This window comes from Cheilinus undulatus, linkage group 15 (assembly GCF_018320785.1).
Source record: "Cheilinus undulatus linkage group 15, ASM1832078v1, whole genome shotgun sequence".
NCBI classification, from domain to species: domain Eukaryota; kingdom Metazoa; phylum Chordata; class Actinopteri; order Labriformes; family Labridae; genus Cheilinus; species Cheilinus undulatus.
The window spans coordinates 34,446,117-34,459,009 of record NC_054879.1 but is presented as its reverse complement, the minus strand read 5'-3'; the positions used below and the strand labels follow the sequence as shown (position 1 = coordinate 34,459,009).

The 12,893-nt window shown below is 36.5% G+C and overlaps 1 protein-coding gene and 1 long non-coding RNA gene across 4 annotated transcripts in view; both read right to left on the bottom strand.

Annotated features, from left to right (window-relative positions):
• The window catches only part of senp7 (SUMO specific peptidase 7), a 29,449-nt gene extending 25,143 nt beyond the window's left edge, over positions 1-4,306 (bottom strand). Inside the window, exons 1-5 of one of the 3 annotated variants that reach the window (XM_041806875.1) lie at positions 4,136-4,306; positions 3,568-3,662; positions 2,157-2,177; positions 988-1,053; positions 764-864 (exon numbers count right to left, since the gene is read on the bottom strand). In XM_041806875.1, coding sequence (XP_041662809.1) covers positions 764-864; positions 988-1,053; positions 2,157-2,177; positions 3,568-3,624 — 245 coding nt within the window. In that variant the 5' untranslated portion in view covers positions 3,625-3,662; positions 4,136-4,306. The remainder of the gene's footprint in view (positions 1-763; positions 865-987; positions 1,054-2,156; positions 2,178-3,567; positions 3,663-4,135) is intronic. The other 2 variants (XM_041806876.1, XM_041806877.1) reach the window with 2 other exon arrangements.
• A 3,894-nt stretch (positions 4,307-8,200) lies between these two features.
• On the bottom strand, positions 8,201-10,036 carry LOC121523078. The gene is made up of 3 exons (XR_005993019.1): positions 9,883-10,036; positions 9,141-9,230; positions 8,201-8,804 (listed from the first exon to the last, which is right to left on the bottom strand). It is a non-coding gene; the product is annotated as an uncharacterized LOC121523078 (long non-coding RNA).
• Between the last annotated feature and the right edge of the window lie 2,857 nt (positions 10,037-12,893).

The following is a 12,893-nucleotide window of genomic DNA, read 5'->3' as shown; positions in this document are numbered from 1 at the left end:
CATTTCCTGAGAGGGGTGTGGTCAGGGGCAACAAACTTAACAGGCATGTTTTGGGGACCTCTGAGAACAATATAAACTTGTCGTAAAAGGGTAAAATATGTCCCCTTTAAGTCCCCTGACCTGTGGACTGATGACTGCTTCACAGCAGTCTGGTGTCCAGGAGATCATTTTCTGTTGCCATTAACTCAAAACAGGTTTGAATTTAACTAGTATCATATCAAATTTAACAATCCTGGTATCCTGTAGCTCTACTGACCTCTACTGACCACACAACATACAAAAGACATTAGCTAAAAATCTTGAAAAACGCTCCAACTGTGGTTTTATTTATGGAGCTCATGATAATCTTTATTTGCCTTCACCAACTATTCCCTGTATCATTTTCATCTTGCAGCTACATATCCTTAAACCTGCATTTACCCATCTACTTTTTCATCGGAAAATGCTGCAAATAGTTGCCCGAACAAACAAATCCACCAAATATCATTTGATGCTGACTAGTCAGTGTAAAGTAAGTGGTTCAGACACATCTGAAACAAAGAATACCCTAAATTCAAGCCCCCTGGTAAAAAATGAGACTTTTAAAGAGATTTTACACCCTTTATGTTTTTATCTATATCAATGCTTTTTAGAACTTTTAAGGATCTGTGGGAACCCTGAAACATACTTGTCAATAAATGAAAATTCTGATTCTTATGACTGGGAGTGGAAATCTACAATCAACAGCCTTAGAAGGTTAATTCATTAAAACTCTCCTACTTACCTTTCCATGGCAGCGATGCTGTTTTCAAACAGCTTGGATCCATTTTTATGTGGTGAATCCCATTGTCTGAGTTTATATCCCGCAAATGCAGTCCAGGAAACCTGTTTGAAGAAATGTAGCTGCATGAGAATTGTTAAGAACAACCCAGAGAAGGAAGCCCTGTTTATTCCACAATAGGACATTGGGTTTCATGTTGTCAGACAAAGAGCAAGGACTTTGTGTACCTGTCTTTCTAATTTTCCACAGTTTGATGACAGACTTTGGACGGGGATTTTGAGTGGGTTTTCCATCTACAATCCATAAGATGGTTAGTGACCATGCTTGTATAAATAAATGAACTAAAAACAACAGCTGTAAGCGAAGATAAAGCACATGCAGATAGCAAAGCTTGTCCCTGATCCGTAATTTACTATGTGGAGGTTATTTTTCCATGTGTTTGCAAGCACAAGTGCGGCAGGGCAGCTGCTTAGCCAAACAGGAAAAGAAAAGAAAAGAAAAGAAAAGAAAAGAAAAGAAAAGAAAAGAAAAGAAAAGAAAAGAAAAGAAAAAATCTTTTTTTGGTCTCTCCTTTGCAACTGCTTAAAAGACAACATTAAAAAAAAAAGACTTAATAAGAATACTTAAAGAGTAAAACAAGGAGTACTAATATTAGAAGCTGTAAGCGGTTTCTAAAATGCTTATCTATTGCTGCTAAACTACATTATACAAAATTAACTGAAAAGGGCAATTGAAGTAATAATTTAGAATAATTTAGAAACTATTTTGAACACTATCTCCTCTAATTTTAAAGCTTATTTTGGCGCATTTTGCCTGTATTTGATAGGACAGCTGAAGAGAGGAAACATGGGGAGAGAGAATATCCTGCAGCCAGTGCATTTGAGGGCCTGCCCTAACCCCTGAGCTACTCTAGTGCCCAAACACTGCTTCAGGTATTCTTTTATTCCTATTCCTCAGTTGATTTAAATTTAATATCTATAGTTTGGGACTACTGCACAGACACAACAATATAAAAAAACATCAACTTGGGTGCTTTTTCAGACTGCACAGTAGCCTCACAACTGTGAAGCTGATTAAAGAAAAAAATCAGAAGAACAACTGTAGGCATTGCAGCAGCTTTTTTAGTAGGCTGTAGCAAGGCATTTCTCTGGTAGCAGGTTTGATTACGTGAAATATGCAAGTTGCTGCTCATGGTGCAGCCATGATTTTTCAAGAATGAAGCGCGCAATAATAAACACACGTTAGTAACACAGCAGGCAGGAGGCTGGCATGTAAGCAACCATGGTGCAAAGCTGGATCACACAGAGTTTATGATGGCAGCAATAGGGATGTAACAATACCACGCAACTCAATTAAAAACCTATTTAATTAAATCAACAAATTTAGGCATACTAACCTCAACACTGGTGTCTTTTACCTGTATGTCACACAAGAAAACACTAAATTTGTTTCTTTTCAAAATATCAGGAAAAAAAGATTTACATGTAGGCAGCCAATTTTCATGTAATCAACTTCATGCTGTGATTTCATTGTTCTTTTTATTGGATCTTTCTGATTGTAGTCATCTTGTGACACATCAGTGCCTTCTTCCTTGTTGTCCTCTTTACTAAAACTGTACTCAGGTTAAATTAAAAAGGCTAGAAGGATAACACTTCATAGGAAAAGATGCGACTAGAAAAGCAATTGGCATCACAACCCATGGTGCTTGCACAAAAATGAAGGCTTACATGAAAATCTATTCTTTAAATTCATTCAAAATGCAGAAATATTAGGGCTGTATGATATTTTTTGCATAATATCTGTGTAAGCAGATGTTAGCTTAAAAAATGAGTTAATAGTATCAGCAGATATAAACATTTCTGCCAATATTTTGGTTAGGGCTGTACACATTATGCAGACTTTCTAGGGTCTTTTTTTTCTGGACTAGTTTGCAAAAATCCTACTTTTCTTGTTTTTGTATATGTTTTTCTCATTTAAAGTGAGAAAGATCCACTATTATAGCAATTAGATTTTTTTTTCCAAAATTGTTCCACCTTAGTTTAATCAACCAAATATTGTGTTGGTTATAATATAGAATGATTTATTGCTTGTTGGTAGAGAAATACATACATAAGATGAAGAACTTTAAAATAATTGTATATCAAATTTTAATCTCAATATGTGTGTGTGTGTGTGTGTGTGTGTGTGTGGGGGGGGGGGTGTGTGTGTGTGTGTGTGTGGGGTGTGTCACAATTAGACATTTTTCCCAAATCATTCAGCCATAATTTCAATATCGGTATTGTTATTGGCAGAAATTATATAGTAAAATCAGCATATCGGATATCAGCAAAAATCCAATATCATGCATTTCTAAGAAATATGTTTGTCTGTGCAACATAACTATAAAGACCTTAATGTTGAACTTATTTAAAAGAAACTAGTTTTATCTGGGGTTTCTTTTAGAGTCCTTATATTTTAAGCATAAAAAAATCAAAAGGTGATTTTGAAAGACATCATCTGTGTCCCTTTTAAGAAGAAAAATGTGTATTATTTACCTCAAATATGAAATGTTTTCTGAATATTAACAGAGAACTAAAAGGAAAACTGTTGTTTACCTTGTTGATTATCAAAGATTTTAAAGCAAAAGAATAATTATAAAATACTTATAAAACTGAATTGTGAAGCCAGTATACTGTAACCTGTGGTGTGGAGAGTATAGTTACATCCCTAGGCAGCAATAAAGCCAGCAATTAAAGCTGCACAGTAAAATCTCACGAGTTAAAATTTATGACATGAATCTGAACTAGAAATAAAACCTTCAGATTTACCAGGTTATCCTTGTCAACAGTTAAAGGAAGAGTTAAGGCTTTTCTTCGCTCCATCATGATCCAAAGGTGTGAAAAGGCACAGCAGGGAGTGGACACTGCAAAAAACATTACAAAAAGGCTTTTGTTATGACAACAGTCAACAAGAGGAATGGCAGTAGGTATTTCACCAGCTGTGACAAATCATTGGTAAAAAAGACATGTAAACAATATGGCATGATATGCAGTTTTGTGAAGATGTAAACTCGAACTTCAAACTCTTGGACATAACCCGCAGCCCCTCATATGAATCCTTAAAAATACAACATTTAGTTCTGCAGAATGTTCATGAATTGAATAATAATACAAAAGGCAGGCTGTTGATATCAGGATATCATGCACGTATAAACGTTTTCAGTTGCACCACTTTGACGTCCAACTTGTTGTATATGAAGTATAATTTTTGTAAAAGGGCTGCACATAACAGAAAGTGAAGAAAAGCCTGGTCCGCGAGCGCTAGCGTTAGCTAGCAGAGCTAGTCGATGCTACATTGTCCATGATGCTAGCTAACCACTGAAGAGCTAATGCTTACCCTTCTTCAAAGCTTCACTTTGCAATAAAACAGGACACCAGGGTTTTAGACAGCTATTTCCCAAGAAACGCTTTCTTCAGTGCATTGCAAACATAACAGAAACACATTTTATGAGGAATCCATTCTGTACTTTACAGGCGCTTCAATATTCCAAGCAACATCCGATGGACACCGGACGTGCATCAGCAAAATACATCGAAGGGGAAAAGTTGGAGTTAATTGGTTCCTAGTTAAATTTGGACAATCGGCTGTAGCTGAAGTTATTATTTTAAAGTCAAAATGCATATGTGTAAAATGAATGACTGAAATAGGTGCAGTATTCAAATTCATAACAGGATCATACAAAGCTAAGTTACCCCGTTTCATAGACCTATATGTCAAAACGTGTAACACCATAAGTTTGCATGGCACATCCACATTTAGTATTGAACATAAACCATAAATAGACACTATTAGATCGTAATGTTTAAGTCACGAGGTTGAATTGTGCCTTTAGGATGACTGTATTTAAAAAAATGTATCAATGAATCATGACAGAGACGTTGAGCTGTTATGTAGACCAGTCGTTTTCAAACTTTTTTCTTCGAGGTAAGCCTAAGATCAAGCCAAAATCAAAACATATTCACATCCGTACAGCCTCTTTAACATAACTCACAGTCTCTTTAGCTGTTGTGTAGTTGTAGAAATGACGTATGGCTGGACAAAAACTTGTTTTTAAATTGATGCTGAAATGTATATTTTTGCCTGCACATTTCAGTTTTGTTAACCCTATTCGCAGTTGTTGATTGAAATAATCTGCAAGAGCAAAACCAAAAAAACTTTTGCACTCGTGAGAAGTCACTTTTATCCCAAGTTATTCTAAAACACATAAATATGAAAAATATTACTGTTAGAAATTACTAGAAAAACCTTAGAGATCATTTGTATATTCTTTGAGGTTGCCAGGATTTTGATACTTTGCTATTTTATGAAAATTTGTGTTTTAGAACAGTATCAAAAATATTAATGCAACCTACAGAAGCAGCTTTCTTCTAAGGGGTCTTAAGAAAGGAAATTCTTTGCCAGTTTAAAAAACGTGAGGATCATTGGATCTATGATAAGATATTTCTTTATTGGTCCCACAAAGGGGAAATTCTAAATTTACAGCTGCAAGATCTAGAGACTAGAAGGCTTGTCAAATTTTCTCATGAGTCATGTGTTCCCTGGCCAGAATAAACAGGAAAATGTTACAGAGCCACAGTTTGTTCTGACAGATGTATACTGTAGGTTCACATCTGTAGAATATGTTTGCAAAGTGTTTCTTGATGACCCGGAAGACCACAAGCACAAAAGGACCAGGATAATAAAGTTGTTCTCTAAACTTGGGCTAATGCTGATGCTCTGTTTCCACATCAGTAGAATATACCAGGCAACAGGAACACAGTACAAGTACACTTCCAGTTTTAACGTTTCAAAGCAAAAACCCGGTTAAGCATTTCTGTGGATAAACCTGCTACATTCATACAGAATTATTTTATTCTGAACATTTCTCAGCTCATTTCGACTATACAATGAATCAAGGAAGGAAATTAATTGAGGTAAAACTATGATGAAAGACAGAGTTGTGACAGCATGGAGATGCAGCCAGCACGCAGCATACACACACCTGATATAAAATCTGACTGCACAAGCCAGAGCTGACGTGTGCAGCAGTTGCATGCAGCAAAACATGCACATAGTCTGAACTGAATCAGTCCCCTGCATGGCTGAATCCCATAGCCTGTGCTGTGTCCAAGTTGAAAAAACTTTTTTTTCTCAGTTTCTCATATGGGCCCCATGGGCTCCTGGGCCTGTGTCCACAGTCCCCCTTGGATAAGCCAGCCCATATCAAGGAGATACCAAACAAATAAAAGACAAACTTCAAATATACATGAAAAACAGGCAAAGCCAAAAGTATAAATTAATTTTCATATTGTCTGCAAAGAGAAAATGATTTCATTCACATCAGTGTACCTGCTATTAAGAAAGATCAATGGTATTAATTTGCATACTGTATACTAAACAGGGAGATGAGCAGTAGCCTACTAGTGTGACTGACAACTGATATCTGACTATGGCCCCTCATGGTGTGGCATCAGCCAAGACATGAACCACTAAGTTTATGCCTTACGTGTGTACCACCCCATGGCACTGTTCTGTCTGTAAATCATGCTTTCATTCTAGAATTTTGTGGAAAATTTAATTAGAAAAAATATATATAAATTGGTGATCGTGGCTTACAGCTAATAAAAGTTTAAAAAGAGGACCTCAAAATATTACATTATTAGTAATAATAATAATTTATTACATCGGACCAATCAGTAAAAAGGGATATGTATATACAGTGCATCTGGAAAGTATTCACAACGCTTCACTTTTTCCACATTTTCTTATGTTACAGCCTCATTCCAAAATGGAATCAATTCATTTCTTTCCTCAAAATTCTACACACAACACCCCATAATGACAATATGATTATTATTTTTTTTTATGCAAATGTATTAAAAATAAGAAACTAAAACATCACATGTACATAAGTATTCACAGCCTTTGCTCACTACTGTGTTGATGCACCTTTAGCAGCAATTACAGCCTCAAGTCTTTTTGAGTATGACACCACAAGCTATCTTTGGGCAGTTTCACCCATTCCTCTTTGCAGAACCTCTCAAGCTCCATCACGTTGGATGGGGAGCGTCGGTGCACAGCCGTTTTCAGATCTCTCCAGAGATGTTCGATCAGATTCAAGTCCGGGCTCTGGCTGGGCCACTCAAGGACATTCACAGAGTTGTCCTGAAGACACTCCTTTGATATCTTGGCTGTGTGCTTAGGGTCGTTGTTCTGCTGAAAGATGAACCATCGCCTCAGTCTGAGGTCAAAAGCGCTCTGGAGCAGGTTTTCATCCAGGATGTCTCTGTACATTGCTGCATTCATCTTTCCCTCAATCCTGACTAGTCTCCCAGTTCCTGCCGCTGAAAAAAATCCCCACAGCATGATGCTGCCACCACCATGTTTCACTGTAGGGATGGTGGTATTGACCTGGTGATGAGCGGTGCCTGGGTTCCTCCAAACATGACGCCTGGCATTCACGACAAAGACTTCAATCTTTGTCTTATCAGACCAGAGAATGTTGTTCTCATGGTCTGAAAGTCCTTCACGTGCCTTTTGGCAAACTTGATGGAGGCCACTGTGCTCATTGGGACCTTCAAAGCAGCAGAAATGTTTCTGTACCCTTCCCCAGATTTGTGCCTCAATACAATCCTGTCTGGGAGGTCTACAGACAATTCCTTTGACTTCATACTTGGTTTGTGCTCTGACATGCACTGTCACCTGTGGGACCTTATATAGACAGGTGTGTGCCTTTCCAAATTATGTCCAATCAACTGAATTTACCCCAGGTGGACTCCAATTAAGCTGTAGGAACATCTCAAGGATGATCAGTGGAAACAGGATGCACCTGAGCTCAATTTTGAGCTTTGTGGCAAAGGCTGTGAATACTTATATGCATGTGGTGTCTTAATTTCTTATTTTTAATAAATTTGCAAAAATTAGAAATAAAACTTTTTCACATTGTCATTATGGGGTGTTGTGTGTAGAATTTTGAGGGAAAAAATGAATTTATTCTATTTTGGAATGAGGCTGTAACATAAAATGTGGAAAAAAAATGAAGCGTTGTGTTATTGTAGACAAAAAGTAGCCGTTCCTTTTTGTTCATCCTTGCATCACCTGGATATTGATCTACTACTACTTTGACTTACAGATATGTGGAAACAAAACTTGTTATGAACATAAAGACAGTGTTCATATATTAAATAAATACACTCAAAATATAGCAAATAATATGACTTGCCTTTGTAGTAAAAAGCACTAGTGTTTTTCATGACTCTTTAAGCCATCACTGTTTTAAGTAACAACTGTGATTTTCTTACTACTTGTAATAAAGATGCTAGTCAACTAAAACCTTTAAAAATCAACTGGTTATCTTTCTTGGTTGTTTATTACAGACTTCTTACCACATTCTTAGGCAGGTAAAAAAAGGTAACACAAACATGATTTTTATTTCTCTTTTTATTTCATTGACATGGCAGCAGAGACATCCGGCCTGCTCAGCCCCTGGAAAGAGGTTTACGAGTCAGCCTTCATTAACTGCGGTACATGAAAAAAGGCCCTTTTAACAGAGAAGTTGCTGACCTACAAGAAGATCTTAATGCCATGGGCATCTCCAATAAACGGAGGTGACAATAGAATTGCCAGAAAGCATTCTCTGTGAAGTAGGCTCACATAAAAAAATGGGAGCAGGACCCTTGTTACTGAGTAACAGATGGACACCAGAATGCAGTAGAATGGGGTCTGTAAAATGTGTGTATGACATATAATGATTCATGTATGTACTGTACATTGCCCTATTTATAGATGGAATTATCCAGGATTATTGTCCTGAAATGTAAAAATGCAAAGTGTGATGTATTTCTCCACCAAGGTGACCACAGTTCCAGTGTCCAGCCAGGTCTCTAGCGTCAGGAGCCGCATTTCTGCACAGCAGTCTCTGAGGACATCCCCGAGCCTGCTGCTACAACTGCAGCTCCATCAGGACCTGAGTTCAGCATGATGGCCTGGGCATTTCCATTTGACTCATGCCCCGCTTTCATTCCAGCTAAGTAGAAAAGAGAAACCCATGTCAGTCAGGGACATGTGCAGTAGTAAAAAGCCTCTTCATAATCTTACGTGTGCACTCCTCCTCTACCTGTAATACCCCTAATCACATGGTCATGCTGCATGACATAATGCTATGGAAAGTGATTGTCTTAGTTGTGTGGCTGATAGTTCTAAAACCTCAACAGTTGTCTGACAATGCAAATACATGTAAATGACAATCAAAACATATTAGCAGTGAACCATGTTCTTCTAAGCCAACAGGATTAACTCTTTCAACCTGAGTTTGAACTCTGAGGTCTTTCTGTTAACTTTGTATGAATAGTAGCAGTCTTACCTATAGCACTACATGGTGTAATAATGGGCTTTTCCACTTGCTCCCCCTCAGCAATGGCAGCCCGGATCTTCCTTACCACATAGATGCTAGCTGGGATTTGAAACAGAAACAGTAAGAAACATTACAACAAGGTTGTTTATCACGCAAACCCTCAAAAACATGTACGTCTGTTTCATTAAGTTAAAAGCTTAGATAAATACTGCAATAGCTAAGGCATGAGTGTGCCTTGAGGCAAGTCTAGCTGTAACCATACCATGTTATTAAAACTGTCCTTCTATTTACTGGTACACATGTTAAAGAGGATATTTTACATGATGGTGAATACAGTGTAACTTGAGATTTTGGCTTGATTTAAGGTGTTCTGTGGGTAAAAAAAAAAAAAAATTAAAACCACTGGCTTAACTCAGAATAAGCCAACATAATTCACCAGTGGCTTAGTTTATTATAAGTGATTCTCAAATTTAAACTAGTGACTAAATGTAGACGTATTACACAATAATAATGAAAATACAATACAATGAAAATAGACTACATCTCCCACCACAATGTTGGGAGGCAGAGGTTAAACAGAGTTTCAGCAGCCATTAGATACAATTTTTCCCACAAAACAAATCAGATTACATGAAAGTAGATAGATGGGCTAGATGGCTAGAAAGGAAACATAAAGACAGCATTAACATCCGTGTATCTCACAGTGCATGGGTTCAGGCTTTTAGACGCAAAAACAAAATAAAAACCTTACCTTTTATTAGCAGTCACACCATGGTTGTTTCCCGCTTTAGTCTATCCGTCTGATAATGTCGTTGGCTGTAAGCTCTATGAGCGTTCTGCGTTCTTCAATATCAACACTCGAACTGTTACAAAAGCAAACCCGGAAGTTACAAAATGTGTCTACATCTACAGTAAACGAGGGGCGGGACTTGTAGCTCCGTGCTAGTTGCTGATTGGCTGAGCTGTAACGCATGCAGGCACTACGTAACGAGGTGGCTTACCAGACACAAGTTTTAAGCGAGAAAAATGATTAATCAATGGAAAAAGGGACGGAAGTTTCTCCATGAAAATAATGCTATTTAGAAACATATATATATACAACAAATACAATCTTATTTTGAAGAGGAAAATTATAAAATTGGACAATAATTTTCAGATCAATTTAAAGTACCATAAGTGTTATTCAGTTTTTTTTACTTTGTACTAAGTACTTGCAGTTACTGATGAAGAACTCACCGTCTTACCTTTGCCTTGTATTGCCCTTCTGACATTGTGTGCTCACTGAACTGCATTTAATATTTAAGCTTTGTGATGTAGAAATGCTCATGTATGGCCTCCTCTACTCACATAAAAATGTTTGTTATTGGGGTATTTTGATTGTCCATGCTTAATTCTGGCTGTTTTGTCTAATCCTATGTGGTATGATCATGACCCGGCAGCCCTGGGACCATATCAAGCCCCCCAAAGCTTCCCATACAGTCCCCAAAAGACTATTAAATTCAGAAAACTTGTGATTTCTATTCCTAAAGCTATTAAACCCACTCAAAAATTATCATATTTAAACTGTTTTATCAGGAATGACTTATGTTTAACCCATTTTACAGAAATCCATCTCTTAGCCATCATTAGCCATCATTGCCAAACCCAGTGATATACAACATAGAAACCTCCAGAAATATGGAGCTACAATATCTCAGTTGCTTCCTTCTAGCTCACTGCAGTATAGTATAGGTTGCAGGGGCTGATCTTATTGTTAATGCATAAAAATGGAAGGAAATACAAATAATAAATCAATAATATTTTAATTAGGCCAAAGTATGTATTCAATTTAGTTCATTTGAAAGTGTCTGTCAAAAAAAATATGGCCCATGTATAAATGTAGTTGATGACCCCTGCCATATGCTCTGTATCTTGTTCATGACAGTGCTTGCTATCATGTGTTTGTTTCTTCTTAAATGTTCAGAAATTTAAGAAAATCTTTTATTAAAGAGAGCAACCCAGTTTTTAACTCTGTACATTTCATCATCATGATTGCATGGCTGAAAATGTCTTAACTGACTATTTCATAAAGAACAAAATAAACCAGATAAATGGTAAAACCTTGTTCTCATGTAGGGAATCCATAGATTTTAATACAAAAGTAGCTAATAAACATCCCATACAGTTCTCATAGAAAGTATAAATCCATCATTTTAATAAATTACATAGAATGTATATTTTACTACCAGAGATTGATGGAGTACAAGGCTTTTGTACTCGAGTAAAGTACATTCATTTTTTATTTTAAAAATGTAACTGAAGTAGAAGTAAAATCACAGGTCTATAAATCTACTGCAGTAAAAGTTTAACCTATTTGATTTTAAGATTACTCAAACTACTGGGTACTGAGTAGCTCCTGAGGAGTTGTACAGTAAAAATTCTCTCTCCTTATCAGCAATGACAGCATAAAGTGAAATGTGATGAAGTACAACACTTCCTCCAAGTATAATTAAGTCAAAGTAAATTTACTGATTCAAAAAAGTGTTGAAAAAGAGAACAGAAAAAGCCACTCAACTACAGTAGTTTGAGTAAATGTTATTAATTACTTTCCAGCCCTGATTATTCTAAACAAAAATCCGTTAACCAACAAATGAAGTCCTTGCAAACATCTCCCCCATTGCACAACTGTCCTGTTAGTCTATTTTTGATTCTTAAGACGGTGGTCAGCTTCAGGGTATCTGCTATTTCTAGACATGGATGTTCTGGTTAAATGCTACTTAGTTAAGCTCTGCTAACAGAAAATATAAAAAAAGCCACTCACTTATTGTCAAGACACCTGCAATAAAACATCTTTTTCTTAGTATACAAGTATTACCAACTGAAAATACTTAAATATCAAAAGTAAAAGTCCTTGTTTTGATTCTTCAGGAAATTACATGGAGGCAGTGATGAGTAATGCTTGCATAAAGGTATCTTGAGATCATGAGTTGATCCTTTTGCCAACTTGATTTTACGAGATAACAAACATATTTAAACAAGAGTAGGATGGGATGTTTCTTTTATTACCGATCATAAACTGATCAGAGTTTAGGAGTGCTGACTCAGCTGAGATTACATCTTGTGTTGTGAACCTGTCAGATCAAAAAGGGATCCATGATAGATCCATTAATTAGATCATATTTGCCTCACTGTTGAGTCATGAATCTTTATAGACAGCTGAGAGTAATAATCATTGTTAAACTCATATCATGATTTTAATGCCAGCGTGTGGACAGTCAATAAGGAAATGTTTCATAAATTCAGTTTTTACACCACAAAATACAATTTTGGTTTTGGTAACCGTTATGATGGCATTGATGTGTTATGTTTTACCATTCCTTCTATTCATGGTGGCTTGAAAAAAAGCATCAAGAAAGAAAGAAAATGTATTAAAAGCCACATTCACATAGTTGGAGTTAATTAATTAAGCATTTATATTTCCTGTCTCCATTATATTTAATATTATTACTGGCTTGTATAGTCCCATCCCATGGAACTGTTAGACTCTACATATCAGCAGGATTTTTTAATCATAAGAGCCATAAAATAAGTCACAGCCCCAGTGTGCCCTTTGGCTATTTTCATTTTCCATATCATCAACTCTCCAATAAGTTGAGCTTAATTTTGAAACAGGATTAATCCGCACCGAATTTAATGTTCTGAATTGAAAAGGGCTTTTTTGTATAATTAGGAAAGCAGCTCATTAATGCTAGAGGCCTATAAAATGAACACCAATCAGAGTGA